Source organism: Rattus norvegicus, chromosome X, assembly GCF_021556685.1.
Source record: "Rattus norvegicus strain SHRSP/BbbUtx chromosome X, alternate assembly SHRSP_T2T, whole genome shotgun sequence".
Taxonomy (NCBI): Eukaryota; Metazoa; Chordata; class Mammalia; order Rodentia; family Muridae; genus Rattus; species Rattus norvegicus.
In genome coordinates this window covers 26730444-26747788 of record NC_141554.1, presented here as the reverse complement: position 1 = coordinate 26747788, position 17345 = coordinate 26730444, and the positions used below count along the sequence as shown (strand labels likewise).

General features: G+C 41.8%; 1 protein-coding gene across 8 annotated transcripts in view; it reads right to left on the bottom strand.

Annotated features, from left to right (window-relative positions):
- Positions 1-107: 107 nt before the first annotated feature.
- Pfkfb1 (6-phosphofructo-2-kinase/fructose-2,6-biphosphatase 1) overlaps positions 108-17345 on the bottom strand; it is a 53666-nt gene continuing 36428 nt past the window's right edge. For 5 of the 8 annotated variants that reach the window (NM_001435552.1, NM_001271063.1, NM_001271064.1 and 2 more), the window contains 7 exon segments: positions 112-413; positions 746-810; positions 2029-2091; positions 4878-5007; positions 9688-9792; positions 12073-12219; positions 15182-15389. In NM_001435552.1, coding sequence (NP_001422481.1) covers positions 354-413; positions 746-810; positions 2029-2091; positions 4878-5007; positions 9688-9792; positions 12073-12219; positions 15182-15389 — 778 coding nt within the window. In that variant the 3' untranslated portion in view covers positions 112-353. 8 annotated transcript variants of the gene reach the window in all.

Here is a 17345-nt window from a genome sequence, read left to right as displayed (position 1 = left end):
GATTCTTCCATCTCAGATGTCCCCACCCATTCTTTACCAGAAGCACCAGAGTTGGGTTAGAATTGAGATCTTAAGAACAATGAAAGAAGCTTTATAACCTCTTCCTGTCCTATAGGCAGAAATAAACATCTTTATTTATCAGAGAATATTTAAAAGGAACTTTATCCACAACTAGGTAGGTGCCTTAGTTGTGGCTAGGAATTGAGACCTGTTTGGGAGCTGCTACGGACTTCTTCACTGGAGGTAGGGCATTCTCAGGCCATAGCCAGAGTCTGCTTAAGGAGAACAAGGGCAGCAGCTCCTACAGGAGGAAGGGGGTGAGAACAGAGACAATCTGATCACTTGAAAAGGGCTCAGTAATGGGCAGGTACAGTGTCCAAGGCTTCCTCAGCTTCACGGGTGATGTCCACATTCTAAGAAGAGAATGCAGGGTTAGTAGGAAGTGTAAGGTCCCACTCTCTGCCCTGCTTCTTGTCCTTATTGCTGGGCATCCCTCTTTCAGCAGGGCATAGGTCTTGGCCCTCTACTCAGGCATGGTTGGGGAATCAGCCTGAGGCTTGTTTGGTAGGAATTGTCACAGACCTGAGTCTCTCTAGGCCTGGACTGTGGTTCTCACCATTTTTGCGTACTGGCTAATTTGAAACACCTGGGATGTCTGGGGCTGGAGACAGCCTTTCCATGAGGGAGAACGCTTTCAGTGTGTACTTTGTTAACAGCCATCTTGGGTATAGAGCACCCCACCTACCTCAGGCTTGTCCCGGTGTGTGTTCACAGCCTCCACATTCAGGTAGATGGACTCCACTCTGCAGCCTAAAAAAAACAAACAAACAAACAGAAAAAAACTCATATGTCTATAAATGCTCAGGATAAGCCCAGGTCTCCCCTAAGGTACATTCCCCTTCCCCATCATCACTGCTCACACTCAGGTCCATACTCTCCAGAGCAGTTATTCTCAACCTGTGAGTAACAACCCTTTGGGGGTTGCATAGCAGATTTGCTATATATCAGATATTCACATTCCAATCCACAATGGCAACATTACAGTTAGGAACAAGCAATGAAAATAATGTTAAGGTTGGGGGGATCACCGCAAAATGAAATGATTCAGAGGGTCACAGCATTAGAGCTGGTTGAGAAGCACTGCTCCAGATTGTATCTCCCTGAAGGCAGGGGAGTTCAGATAAGCTGGAGGATGTGTGGCAAAGATCCAGGCCCCAAAGCCCTAAAGCCAACAGTTATCCTCCCAGCTCTGCTTGTATACGTTTTCTCAGCTTCAGTTGCTCATTTGTACATGGGGAAATGAGAGAAGATGATCTCTGTGACCTCCCCCAACTCCTGCGACCTATGAGACAGTGATACCAAATCTTTGTATGATTGACAGAGCACTATGGGTCCTCTGAGCCATCCTAGGTAGAAGAGGCCTGGGATGTAGTTCTGGGTACCCAAATCCAGGCAAGGTTTACTCAGAAGACAATTAGAGCAATATCAGGGGTGTGATTACCAGGAAGTTCTTCCTGAAGAAGAAGAGCCTGAGGCTGGCAATGGTAGCCCCTTGAACACCATTCTGTAAACTATCCTATCACAGGGCTTTGGTAGGTCCTTTTATCCTGTTCACACCCTGGACTTCATTTGACTCCATCCCTTCCCTCCTTAGGTATCTTTCATAGTTAACTAATGCCCCAATAGAGTCTAACTGCCCAGAATTTTCTTTGAGCTCTTCCTTTAATATTACCTCAACCTATAATTTTCCTTAGGTCTCTGTTGGGGACACTCCTGCCTTAACACAAATAGAACAATGTACTATACTCTCAGTGCCCAGGCAGGGACAGAAAGCCAGGCTCCAGATTTGGATACTAGCCTAGTTCTTCCTTGTTATCCTACTGTCACTAGCCCCACCTTTACCAGGACATTCTGCCAGTCACCTAGTAAACCTCATCCAGGAGCCTTGAGAGCAAACTGGAGGCACACTGGAGGCATACTCCTGAGGTATTTCTGTGTGCCTGTCCTTACATGAGTGGCAGTACTTACCATAAGCCACAGGTGTGAGTTTGAGCACAGTATGCAGAGGACACTTGAGATAGGGCAGCTCATCTGAAAGGCAGGCAGAAGCAGCTGTGAGAAATGGAGTACTGGACGAAGGACCACATTCAGGCTTGCTAGGTGCCCCTACTTCTACTCTGCTTCCTAATTTGGCCCCAGCACAGATTTACACCTAGGATTCTATATAGTGGGTATTTGTGAGGGCAAAAGTGAGCAACCTAGTGGCCTGGGAACCAGGGCAAGACAGCCTAGGAAAGGCAGACAGAATGTACATCTCTAGGGATGTCTAGGTACCCAGTAAGGGGTTTTAACTCTTTAGTGTCCAAATCAGCAGGAAATGAAGACAAGCTTACCTCCTTCCCCGTGCCAACTTTCTGCAGACCCCCTATGACCCATACCCCACAAGGGCTCAAAACTCTGAAACTTTTCTATGTGCCACTTCCACAGTAGAGGCAGGTGGTGTGTGTGTGTGTGTGTGTGTGTGTGTGTGTGTGTGTGTGTGTGTATGTATGTGTCTCACTAGTTTTCTGTCATTGACTATTAATGCAGCCAGTGACTCTGAACATTAATGTACAATTTCCTGTCTAGACCAGTGTGTCTACTTGCTAGACATACTAAGAGGTAGGGTGATGTGGCTCATTCCATAGATAAGGAAATGGGTTTCAAGGGGAAACATACTAGGGCTAGGAAGTGGCAGTCTTGGGCCTCAAACTTAGGGTTCTCTGAAGACAATATGCATGGTCTGCCACTGCAGTCTGTAGCTGCCACCATGGAGGAATTCGGAGGTCTGGGGATGCACACCTTTCTAGGCACTTTATCTCTATGTCCACTTCACCAGTCTCCAGGCTGCAATACATACATATCCTTACCTTATGTATTTAGCCGGAACACCATCACTTGGAATGACTTTTTGTCTCTTAGGTTAATTGTAGGATTGAAGGCATGCCAACATCCTCCCAACCTCCTGATATATCTGGAGGGGGCATTTTCCTGGAAATTCATTCTTTCCTTCTCACTGATGATCATCAGAATGAAGCTCTGGGCTAATCTCTCTCTCTCTCTCTCTCTCTCTCTCTCTCTCTCTCTCTCTCTCTGTGTGTGTGTGTGTGTGTGTGTGTGTGTGTGTGTGTGAGACCATCTCCCATGATGCTCTGGGTCCTGTCTACTCTTACTTTCCATATGAAGAAACAGATTTAGAGAAGAGAAGGAACATATCTAAAGTCTCTGAGCCAGCTCTGTCATGGTCTCTTCTCTCTCTGTCCCTCAGTGTCCCTATTTTTTACAGAACAAGATTAGATTCAATACAATCTGAAGGTACCCTAGCTCTGTGGTTTTGTGGGTATGTATTCTAATTCATATAAAGTTTCTGGCTTTCTTCCATCACTCTTCTGAATACTGAGGATGAAGCCATCTGCCTAGTCCTGTGTAACCTTGCTCCCAGGGAAGTTATGAGCTGCTAGAATGGTCTCTATGTGAAAGAGGCTAAGAAATGAAGACATAAGGAAGTAACTACAACACCCCTGTGTATATTTTATATGGAAAGGCCTCTAATGGGATTCATCTAGGATTAATCTATCCCATGAATCTGGGAAAGTCACTTTGCTGCTTGGAGCCTTGGTTTTCTTATCTGAGCAACGGAAATGGGGCCTGCCTCACAATCTCAAAAAAAAAAATGCTCTGAAAAGCAGAGATACGAACATATCAGAATTCTAAGACTGAAAGGACCACATCACACATTCCATCACCTATATCAAGTGAGGACACTGGATCCAGATCAGGTAAAGAATCTGACTTTTCCAATGTCAACTTCTCAAGTTCCCTGGATTCCAGTATTGGATTATTCCATATTTTATATATTCTTTACTTTGAAATTAACATAACAGAATTGATTCAAGGGTTCAGGATATTGTAGACATTAAATAATATTTAACATGGTTTCCAAACTCCTTCGAAATATCCTGGAAATGCCACATTCCAGCATCCACATTAGAAATGGACTGTTGTATGAAAATTGTGCCAGGCCACCTAAGAAGTAGATGGAGTATATGTAGTCTTTGCATACATGCATATAGCAGTATATGAATTCTGAGCATACATATGTATGGCAGCATATGTTGTCTATACATGTATGTATGGCTATATATGTCTGTATGTATACATATGAAATATATGAAATCTTAGTGTGTGTATTCACACACACACACACACATATATACACATATATACATATAACTGTATATGAGGCCTACATATATTTGTATGGCAGCATAAAATAAGCAGTATGTGTATATACACATATATGTGTGTGTTGCAGTATATAAAGTCTGCAAATATATGCTTTAAAATATAGGGTCTAGATATATTTGAAAGATAAAATACCACTTGAAAAATTAACTTATAGACATTGCTATCTTGGAGAAATTATTCCTACAACAAGAGCACAGGTCTCACTATCAACTGAGGCCAATGTGCTTCAGACATATACTGGCTTAGTGTCTGAAGCTGTAGCAGACTGTTTATGCTGGCTTTCAATATGTAGATTCTGCTGATTAGCTAAGAGTGATATTAATATGGTAATATAGCCTATATAGTGCATCATACATTCTAGGCTTTAAACATGTTTATTTCAACTTAACCATTAATCTTCCCTATTTAGTTGAGAAAGAAGGTTGATGGGGGATAACAGGACTTACTGAGTGTGGCACAGATGTGTTACAAGTTTGAACCTAAAAATCCTCGGTTTAAATATTCTGCTTTTAACCACTATCATATAAACTTCTAATTGTATCTCAAATCATATCCAGTTCTTCATACCAAGAATGAAGAGGGGGTGTTACCTGAACTTTTATCCAGGAAGTATGCCAGGAGGCACCGCATGACAGCCTGGTGACAGATCACCAGTACATTTTCTTGCCGTTCTAGCTCCATTATAACTGGTTCAAGACGCTGAACCAGATCCTCATAGGACTAAAAAAGAGAGGGAGAAATAATTAGTAAACAGAGGAGTGATGAAGCACAGTGACCCAGAGAAGAAAACTTGGTTTGGGAGCCAGAATTGTTGCCCCAACAGTATGATTAGATGAATCGCTTGTTTCTCAGGGTTTTAGTTTCTCATCTGTTAAATGAACCAATCAATAAGTGTGGGCTAAAAGACAACACTATAACCCCGCTCTATAAAATATCTACTTAACTGTACAACTGGCATTTCAAAAATAAGGAAAATTCTGATCTGTAGTATCCCAAAATGAAAAGAAAAAAAAAAGAAAAAAGAAGAGAAGGAAAGAAAAGAATAAGGGAATGTAGATGCCGTAACTATCTTGGGACATTTGGCAAGCTCATTAGCCAAGAAGCTGGGGTTTCAAAAACCTTATAGAAATAGAAATTAAGCTAGGAGTTGGTACTCAACATAAGTGAGACTGTCAGAGGACCATTCTTTATACCTTCAGTAACAGTTTAAAATAGAAAAGTCCATCTACAGGAAAAAGGAAAATGATGAGAAAATGTGTCTTCCTATGTTAGACTCTCTTGGGAAAATATGAAAAACTTCCTGTAACAATTTATTTTAAAAGGCTGGTAGTGTAAAGGACATGTAGAAAGCCTTGTATGTGATCATCCTCAGAAAGAGAAAAGAATGAACGAAAGGAAAAAGGAGGGGGAAAATTGGAAGGATGCTGAAGAGAGGGAAGGAGAAAGGAAAGGAAAGGAAAGGAAAGCAAAGCAAAGCAAAGCAAAGGGGGGAACTAAAGAAATAGAGGAGAGAAGTAGAGGGGAAAGTGGGAAGGAGGGGATAGAAAAGCAGAGAAGGGCTGGAGAGATGGCTCAGCAGTTAAGAGCACCCGACTGCTCTTCCAGAGGTCCTGAGTTCAATTCCCAGCAACCACATGGTGGCTCACAACCATCTGTAATGGGATCCGATGCCCTCTTCTGGTGTATCTGAAGACAGCTACAGTGTATTTATATATAATAAATGAATAAAAAAAAAAGAAAAGCAGAGAAAAGAGAAGAGGAAGGGAAAGGAAAGTAGAGGAGGGGAGGAAATGGATAGAGGGGAGGAGGTGAGCAGGGGGACTCAAGTACTATGTAGACACAAATGAGAGAATCTTAAAAGAAACAAAGATAGACTTTCCACTTAGCCAAAGAGCAAAGAAACAATAATGAAGCTGAAAAGTTCCTTAGCCACAGCGGCAACAATAAGACAAGGAGAGACATCTCTTCAGAGTGCTGAGAAAACAACAGTAACCTGAGAGCTTTCTATGCTACCAGGTTGCTTGAGGATGCAACCACAGGACACTTTCAGGTGAGAGGAAGGGTGACAGCACTACTGATAGATTGTCAGTAGACATACTTCCAAGGATGGCAAAGTGGAACTTGAGATAGAGGAAGCAAAATGATCAAAGGATCAGTAAACATCTAGATAAATGATGTATCAAATAGTAGTTGCAATAACTACAGTAATAATTTACTTAGGGATTAAGATTGAGGCTATATGAACATATAAAACAATACAACATGTAAGTTAGCAGAGGAAGGAACCAAAGGTTGAAAGATCCTATATTATTTAGGACAACAGCAGAGACATTGATTTTAGACTTTGTTAGTCACATACATTAAAATACTAAATGTTCCTATTCTAGGTTCCCCCTTATCTCTCCAAAATATTGTTTCTTCTTCATTAGGGATGGGTAATAGGTAAGCAAGTAAAGGAGGAAATATGGGGAAGGGCAACTAACATTAAAGGCTTTTTGAAAAAAAAACCAGGTAAGCCTACTACTGTAGAAGCTTCTTAAAGCATATAGATAAGTGAAAGGACTTTAAATGGAGTCACCATCTAATAAGGGAGACAATGTCTCAATTAGACATCTTATGTTACCAAGTAAAACTTCCAGTGCCAGAAATGGATTACATCTTATGGAGTCATTGGCCAAATGGGTCCCATGGAAACTCAAAATACACTACAGGCTGTTGGTTGTTCTCCACAATGTGATACAACTTACTTTGTCATCAAACACAAAGAAATTGAGCTGGTACCCAACTAAGCTTTACCCCTACTGAGTAGCATCCATGGTGACAGAAGATGCTATGCACATGGAGAAAAGTAAACATCAATATTACCCAGATATGAACCCTGTGACTTACAACAATGACCTGCCTGCAAGATCTGCAAGATGTACCAGTACAATGGTGGCACAAACATTATGAGAATAACAGATTTTTTTTGGTTGTATTTAAGGTTTATTCTCTGAGATGAATATACTTGACATGCTAAAATGTTCAAGAACCTGAGACTAGATAGGTCATATATTCTCATTTTATCTCTCTCTCATAAAGTTGGACAGGTGGGGAGGATCTGGGAGGAGTTGGGGGAGGGGAAATATATACTATATATATATATATACATACTATAGTTAGTAAAATATATTATTCTGCTAAAGGAACTCAGCAATAAAATGACCCCTATTGACATCTTGCTATACTCACAGATCAATGCCTCATTCAAGTCCCATCAGAGAAGCTTCTTGTAGTACATGATGACACAGAGACCCATAACAGGGCAATGTGTGAGGGTGAGAGAACTCTCAGTTCTAAATGGGATGTCTTCATTGAACCCTTCCCTTCAAGGCTCAAGGACATCATGTTGAAGAGGAAGCAGAAAGATTATGGATGACTCCCAGAAAACTATCTTCTGAACACAACAGGGCTGATAACAAATTAGAGCTCAGAGACACTGACAACATGTACAAGATCAGCATAGAGTCAAGCTAGACAGGGTTCCAGCACTGAGATGGAGAAGTAGACACGTGGTTCCACCCCTAACCAAGAAGCTATTTACAACTGCTGCTACCCACTGACCAAAGGGGGAAAAAAACCAGTTTTCTCCAGTGGATGGTCACTATTATATCAACCACACTTCAGAGTAGACCCTATACCCAGAAGTAGTTGAGTAGTTGGCCAATACAAAATTAAGTCCCTGTTTTTGATGGTTTTGTTTTTTGTGTATGAAGTTTTTGTTTTGTTTTGGTATTTCTGCCTTACTGGCTTTTACTTGTTTAAGCTTTCAGTTTTTGAAAAGACCAGAGAGAGAGAGAGAGAGAGAGAGAGAGAGAGAGAGAGAGAGAGAGAGAGAGAGGAACAACATAAAGTTGGGCAAATAGGGAGGTTCTGGGAGTTGGCGGAAGGAAAACAAAAATCAAAATATATTTTATGAAAAAATTCAATTAAAATAGAAGTATAAAAAATTAAATGTTCAAGTCAATTGCATAACAATACACAACAAATCATTCTGAGTAATTTTAAAGTACAATATTTTGACCTCATACCCTTAGTGGGATATCTTCAAAAACAGAAAGAACCATGATGAGTTTTTTTTTTAAGTTAAGCGTAACCTCCACAAGAATCTGGAAACAGATTATAACCCATATTGATGAAAAACTCACTCCTAAGGAAAGCAAGAGAAAAATAAAGTAAGCATAGAAAGTTCAAGACAATAGAAATAAATGTTCAAATGTTAGTAATACCACTAAAATATATACACCAAGCTTAGCATTCAAAAGTCTTATTTTGGTTTGGATTAAAAACAACAAAATCCAACTATAAAGTGCTTATAAGAGACAAATGAATCAATAACGCAGCAAATTGTTAGAAGCCACCGCATAGAGCTAGAGATGTGTTAGAATATATTTTAGGCAAATAGCATTAGTAAGAAAAAAAAGCTTAGTCACTCTTAATAGAAAATATGTAATTCAGTGAGAAGATAACATTGCTTTTGATTTGTATGCCTCTAATAACACAGCCTAAAAATATATGAAGAAAATGAGAACAAATTAACATTGACTTTATAAAGTCTGTTCCGAGGATGAAGATGAAAATATGAAAGTGATTTGTGACTGAACATAACATCCACTGTTTTATAGTCCCAGATGGCCATATTTTCATAGGGTTTTGGATCAGAAATGGAGTATGACTAATAAATACATTAAAATGCAGAACTGTGCTAAGAAGAGGCTGGATTGAAAGTAATAAGCATTCATCTCACAGACAGGAAAATTATAGTCTGGTTCTTATGGTAACCAAGAAGTTGATTAAACTAATAGCTTTTGTTCCTTGGAATGATGCCAACTGCTGAGAGAGCCTGGAGCTTGAGGCATGCTGGCAACAAGATATTACAGAGTTCCAGTATTTTGAGCTATTTCAAGTTGTTCAGTAAGAAAACAGCAAATACAATACACTGGACAAAGTTGTTCTAAAACACTTAGGGCCTATAAACAGGCAAATATGTGGATTTAAAAGTGAGGAGGAGCTGGACGTAGCACCCATCACTGAGCTAATGACGTGAGTTTGATCCCCAGCAATCACACAGTGAAGGAGAGAACTGAGGCCCATTGGTTGTTCTCTGACCTCCACAAGCACATAGGCCATGGCATGTGTGCTCTCACTCACTGACCGAATATACAAATGAATGAATGAATGAATGAGTATTTTTAAAAGGAGAGGAATAACTTGCCTACATCTAAGGGCATGTACCTTGACAGATGGCAGCTACTGAAAACACACTTTGCCTTGTTTCTAAAGGTATTTCCAAAACTCTGGCAGTTGGAATGAGGATACAGGGGAGGAGTCCTAGGAGTTAGGTCACCCATCAAACGTTACCTCTCCCTTGGGATAGCGGTAACGATATTTATCCTGGTCCCGTAGTGCAAATTCCTCAGGGTAGTGTTCCTGAATTTCTTCATAGGTCATCTCTTCACAGACACCCTATAAAAAGTATTTGTGAATAATATATTGAACAGGGGAAATCAACACAGCTTCTCACACAGTTTAGGCACCAATGAGTATGGAATAGTGTAATACCTGGGTTTCTGTGGATGTAGTAGCTCTTGAGTTGTACCTGTTGCCTGGTTTGTATGTGCTTGTAAGGTATGTGGCTTGTGTGTGTAAGGACAAATGGATGGGTGTGTTCAGACTGAGTAGATGATATTTTCCTATGACTGCCTCAATAGTTCTGTATGTATACATTATGTATATGTATATGTTGCTATAAATATGTACAAATAAGGATTTGGTACTGTGATTGTAAGCATGTGTAGCATGCTTATTATGTGTGCTTGAGATATGTTTAAAACCTTGTGTTTATGTATATATCTCTTTATGCATATGCAGTAAGCTTGTAGTCTCTGTGTGTATGTACAGGATGTCTAACCATCTGAGAACATGCCCATGTGGGTGTGGGTGATGCTGTGGTGTGTGTCTTCATATGTATTGGTAGCATATATCCACGACCATAGGTATTCTGCATTATGTTTCTGCTATATATCTGTATCTGTGTGACTATGTTTGAGGTCTATGAATTTGCAGTAATATACTTGAAGCTATGTATTAGTGGTGTATACATGTCAATGGTTTGCTCATCTGTCTCCATATGAAATACATGTATGTATCTGATGTGCTTATATTTGTTTCTAGATGTCCGTGCATACATGGTGCAGGCCTGATGGCAAAAAAAGGCTTTTGTGACTGTGACATGAATGTGTGTACCTGTACACACTTGTGGCAGGTGTCTAAAACTCTGCGTGCATTTGAAATATTGTACACTTCCTGACCTTCCCTGTATTTTATTATCACCGGGAAAAATGTACCTACAGATACTTCATAAGACAAAAACTTGTAAATTTTTTAATAGGAAGACAAATTCTGAGAGCTTCCAAGTCTACTGAGAAATTCCCATAGGCAAAGCTACTGGTGCTGGTGGTAAAAAGTGATGCTGTTTCTGCATTTCCTTCAAAGTGTGTGACTTTCAGTTGAACCCTGCTAGTTTGGTGCCCAGGGTCACTAGACTCTGGCTGTTGTCTTTTTGGACTACCTACCAGGGTTCCTTCAGGGAGAAGGAACAGAATACTTAGAACTTACAAACAGCTTTGCAGGGTCAGGCTTTCTGAATGGACTTTGCACGAAGTACCCAGAGATCCCTTTAAACTGTTCTCAATCTTCTGTTCTGAAGCTCATTGTGAGGCTTTTTGCTAGGGGAAATGGCCATTGCTTTCTTACTTTGACTTCAAGCAGCCCTGCTTAACCTCTATGAGTTTTATTTTCCTCATCTGAAAAATGTGGAAGATAACAACTGCCTTCTAGAAGTTGTCTAGTTTGGTTTCTCACAGCAAGAGAACAACCAAAAACATCTTGGGTCGAAAAGGGTTTATTTCAGTTTAGCCTTCTAGTGATAGTCCATCATTAAGGGAATTCAGGACAGGGACTCAAGCAGGAGCAGAGACAAGAACCGTGGAGGTAATGTACTTACTAGCATACCCTCAGGCTCACATTAAGACAGCTTTTTTTTTTTTTTATTAACTTGAGTATTTCTTATATACATTTCGAGTGTTATTCCCTTTCCCGGTTTCCGGGCAAACATCCCCCTCCCCCCTCCCCTTCCTTATGGGTGTTCCCCTCCCAACCCTCCCCCCATTGCCGCCCTCCCCCCACCAGTCTAGTTCACTGGGGGTTCAGTCTTAGCAGGACCCAGGGCTTCCCCTTCCACTGGTGCTCTTACTAGGATATGCATTGCTACCTATGAGGTCAGCGTCCAGGGTCAGTCCATGTATAGTCTTTGGGTAGGGGCTTAGTCCCTGGAAGCTCTGGTTGCTTGGCATTGTTGTACATATGGAGTCTCGAGCCCCTTCAAGCTCTTCCAGTTCTTTCTCTGATTCCTTCAACGGGGGTCCTAAATAAGACAGCTTTTGTATACAGCCCAGATATACCTGCCTAGGGGTGGTACTGCTCACAGTGAACTATCCCCCTATATAAATTAAAAATCATGTAAATGCTTCCATAGACATCCCCATAGAGCAATCTAATGCTGGGCTTCACCAGATCTCCAAGACACAGAATATTCTCTTACATTGGTTGGTTGACAAAAGACAAAACAAAAACATAAAAATATTTGATGAACTAATTAGGTTCCCAGAAGCAGAGGTAACCCATGAGATAAGCCTAGAATTACCACCTCCCTCCATGCCGGGACATTAACCCTTCCCATCTTACCGCATCAATCTCATTCAGGGCCTTCCACTGTTCATAGGGGACACCTAGGGCTTCAGCGGTCTGAATGGTCCTCTTCATGTGGCTAGTCCATACTTTCAGGGAGCTGATGCCTTGAGACCGGATGAAGTTGGCTAGTGCATAGGCATACTAGGGGTACAAAGGAGAGGATAGGGGGGACAGAGGGGGGAGAAAGGGAGCCATAAGAACAAGTTCAAATCTCTCATGATGGCGAAGTACTAATGGACATGAAAGAAAATGGGGGTTAAATTTATATAAAAATAAACCTGGAACTACAGGTCAAAGGTAGAGGTTGAGGTGCTGAGTTCTTGAGAAGGCAAGCTATAGAGAGGCTGATCACTGTATACAAAGTTATAGTTAAAGAAGGGTCAATGGATAAAAAGTTAGGTTAGAGAGTCATCAATGGGTACATAGTTATGATTAGACAGGAAAATAAGTTCTAATGTTTCAATGCACAGTAGGCTGGCTATCCTTATGGTGTGTATTTCCAAATCCTTAGAAGATTATGAATGTTCTCATCATGTACAACATAATATACAATTAGCATGAAAATTAGAAATTGTATCTAACAAATATGTGCAATCACAAAGTATTAAAAATAAAAGTCATATTCTTTACTGTGTGACTAAAGATGAAAGAAAAAGAGTATCCATGCTTGGGATGGGGGTGTGATACTTGCTTACTGCATTCCCTGCTAGGTGAATCATTCATTCAAACATGCCTATCTTTAACATATGTGAATCCTAAGAACAAGTGGAACTACGTGATGGTCTGCATCCTTTCTCCTTCCATTTCTGACAACATCCTGCACTTCTAGGAATCTTTACTATATGTCTGAGGTGAACCAAATCACAGCATGGAGTTCTGGTCATGCACTATCTCCAGTGATCCTCTTGCTACACAAAGAATAACCCTAGGGCTATGCATGGGTCTAAAGGTTAATATCCCTGTGACCATGGCCTGTTTTCAGGTGGAGACTAACAGCCTGATGCATACAGGCACTGAAGCAGATTCCAGGCCATCAGAGTGGGGTTCTAAGAGTGGAAGTGCCCAGAATGTGGTCTGAAGTATAGATTGAAGGATCTGAAAGACAATGCTCTGATGCTATGATTCCTATTGCTTGAATGGGCAGCCTGGTACCCAGGTAAAGGGCATTTGCACATACATTAGTATTCATGTCCCTGTTTTGGGTGCTGGAATGTTAATGCTTTCAAGATCCATCCACTTAGGGAGAGAAACAATGCAGTACAGAAGGGAACCACAAAGGGTCATGGAAGCTCAAGGATGCAAGGATACATATTCCTTCTGTGTACAAGGTGTTATTATTCAAACATGCCATGTCCTAGGTACATATGCAGAAATGGGCACAGGCACAAATTTGTATGATAGACACAAGTCAGCAGTCAGTTCTTCCTTGTGTGGGAGAGTAAGAGAAAGGTAAATCTCAACAGCTCCCTTACACAGTACCCATCTCCGACTTCTTATCGTGCCCATAAAATGCAAACATCATTCAGTTATCCAGCTGTGTCTCTGAGCTTCGTGATGAGTACACTGCTCCCTGGTAGACAGTAGGTGCTAGTTAAGTGAAAATTACAGAGATTGAGTGACTGATCTTTAAAGCCAGACTTGGTGCACTGTGCTGAAGAATGTGAAGGTTTGGGTCTGATATGTGCACATATGCACATTTGTGTGTGCAGGTGGTATTTATGTGAACATGACCACCTTTCCAGTTGAGCTCTGAGCTGTGCAGGTAAGGCAGGAGTCATCTATATCCATGAGCTTTTGGAGATGAAAATGTACCTAGAGTGACCTCAGCCTCTGTTCTGGAGCTCATGAGAGATTAGAGTCAGGTCAGAGGGCATCTGGGGCATTTCCTACCTATCCAGCAGGGGTGCTGGAGCAAGGCAGGAAGGCCTAGTTTTCAGTTTTGCCTATGTTGCGCTGTACTGACCATGTGACCTGAGATTCCTCTCTATTTCTGTTACTCAGCTTCCTTATCCATAAACTATGACAGTTATGCCCAGTTCATAGTGCTGATGTCATTCAGAAATTATATGTATATGATGGTACTGTGGCTGTGCATAGGTATCCAATAAAAGACAATAAAGGATTGAAGAGTGGGTTCAGCAGTTAGGAGCACTGGCTTTTGCTGTTCCCAGTACCATAGGACAGTTCAAAGGGATCTGATGCCCTCTTTTGGCCTTTGTGGACACCAGGCATGGGCATGGTACACAGACACGCATGCGGGCAAAACACACATACATATAAAAAAAAAACCAACTAAAACTTTGAAAAAAGACACTAAGAACCAGGAATGCCCCTGATGTGCTTCATTTCCTACCTATGCCACCCCAAAGTGATTTTATCCGGCAACATGTGTGCTAACAAGTCCATGCAAAGGACCAGAAGCTGGGGAGTAAATCCCTTTACGAAACAGTTACCTAGGATGGACAGGTTACTATCCTGCACTGGGAATAGGGACAGTCATGACCTGAGAAAGTAACAGACCTGGTTAAGGAGAGATGTCCCCAAAGACCAGCAACCCCTGAGACAAGGACTGAACAGGGAGGCCTTAATAGGGGACTAGATCTTGGAGCAAGAGTTGGGTCTTGAAAGGGAATGGAAGAGCAAGAAGAGATAGTACGGTGGGGACAGTATGATTCCTCAAACGGGGTAGGGGACAACATCTATACCGTCACAGAGAAGAGAAATTCAGGTTAAGGCCCTCTGTCAACTGTACTTGAGGGTTACCAGCTGGCAGAAGGACCAAAGAGGACAGCAAGGTGAGCACCAGCAAAGGACAGGGCTATGAGAATGATGGGGAGACATCAGATAGGGGAAGGACACTATGATGGAGCTCAAGAAGCAGCCAGAGTTGAGCAGCTGTGGAGGGTTATGTAACTGGTCTTGCAGAAGCAGTAGGTCTGTGGGAGCCATTCAATGTCTGTGACAGGACTCATGACTGATGGTGGAAGAGGAGGATTGATCATAATTTACTTCTTTCTCATCAAGGGATACTTCCTCTCAAAACCCAGCCATTGGCCATCTAGCCTAGCCTAATCTACACACGAGTCTCTGAAGCCCTCCTTACCTGCTTGCCCCGAGCTGAGAGGCCAGAGTCACCTCCAATGCGGCCTCTAAGGTTGAGTTCACTCTCACCATGGCGGCATAGGTAGATAGATCGAGGTGTGACATGGATGTTCATGAGGTAGTAGGCTGTACGGCTCTGAACGTGGTCCTGCACTCGATTTACCATGTAGCGTGTGCCCACGTCGAAGATCTTGATGTAGGACAGGTGGCTGGGCCAGACCCAAGCAGGAGCAAGCATAGCTTAGGTGCTGATAGTAGGAAAGGTTGATCCCAAGAAAAAGTCCCAACCACATGCTCTGTTTCCAAGCCTCTGTATTTCAGCTCCTATCTAACAAGGTGTTATACTGAGTCTTGTTCTGGGTATATGATCTAGAGATTCTGTTCCTGACAACTCCAAGGAGCTCTTCACCGGCTACCATCTCCTTTCTTCAGCTTGAGTCAACCTGTCATTTGACCTTTCTTAATCACAATGCAATTCCCAAGTTCTTTTATCTGAATAATGCACTGTGCTTTATTTAGGTAGAGCTTATCTGCCCTTTGAGAACTCTTACAACAGTTAGAATCAAACACTTGGAAACACGTGGATAATAAGTCAATATTCTTGTCACAAACCATATAGTATGCCAAGTATTGGTATGAAGGGATATAGAAATAGTCCAAAACATCACTGGCAAACTTGTGGTCCTGGCACCAAGTTCCTAGTGGTCCCTTTCTTAGGTGCACAGCTGTAGTAACTATACACTGAGTAATAATCAAATACAACAGTCTGTCTCTGGAGGAGCAGGGAGGGGGGAGGGAGGAGCAAGGATGAGCAGGGAGGCAGGGATGAGTAGCAGGGAGGAGGGAGGAGCAGGGAGGCAGGGATGAGGAGCAGGGGGGAGGAGGGAGGAGGAGAGAGACAGGGATGAGGAGCAGGGAGGCAGGAGTGAGGAAACCAGTGGATCAGAAGACTTAGAGCATGAACTAAGACTTATCTATCTTCTGTAACAGCTGTAAATCCTCTAGTTATTTAAGAATCTGAGAGAGCTCCATGGGAAGGGGCGTGGGAGCCAGAATCAAGGGTGACATGAGTGGCTCAGGGTCAATGAGGCTGCTGATAGTTTTGGTTTCCAAGAGTTGTTTCCTTGATCTTCCTAGAGGGAAGTGCTTTACATCTACGGCCTCACCCTTTGCAGCTCTGGGATCCATGTGCAGTGGCTCCCACAGAACACTTGCATCTGCTGAATATTTTTTGTGTATCTTGCAGAGACTGGGGGACTTTAAGATGCATGAATCCTCATAGCCATCATTCGGAGAAGAGATCATCATGTAAAATGTCTGAAGCACACAGAAAAGCAATTTGCCATAGATTGTGTCCCACTCCAGAGGTCTGTCTCAGAACCCCAGAGCCTTAGAGCAGAATGTCTCTGATGCAATCTTGTTGCCTGGCTATTGCCTGTTCCTAATACTAGACCCTCCGTGATAGCCTCACCTCACAGCACGACACTTTACCCATGACTTTTTAATTCTTGTACTGCTGTTGTACTTGGAATATTCTCTGTACATCTTTTTTTGTATTCTTGAGTTAATTAGGCAGGCTGTCACAAAGTACTTTCATTTTGCTTGAAAGGATGTTGCTTGCTGGTTCCCAAAGTTGAGTTCCTATGTATACATCTTTTAAAAGCCATTGAAATATAATACCCATAGAAGGTAGGGCATTTACTATCTTCTCTAAGAAATCTTAGAGTATAGAGCTATATAAAGTCATTTACAGTTGCATAATACCAAATTATTATAAAAGTTCATGTTCATCTCCCAACCAGTGCAATTTAAAATAAAATATATAAACTGTACTAATGAGGCCCTATAAAGTTCTAGTTTTATTTTTCTACCTTTTTCTTGTTGCTACTTTTATATACTAATTGTTAAATAGCTGTAGGACACTTTTCTTCTTATTTTGGAAGATCCAGATTTGCTGATGTTTTGCTTGCCTACTGAATTACCTAGCTCTTCCAGACATTCTCTCTCCAACGTGTGCCAAGTCCCCTGCTGTGAGTTCCTCCAATCATCTGGTTTACTGCTCCCACAACTGGTGCCAACTATGTCCACACCACCGTCTCCAAATAACTGGGCATTGTAGCAAAACAGGGACAGCTTTGCCTCTTTGGCTTCCTTAGACACTGCAA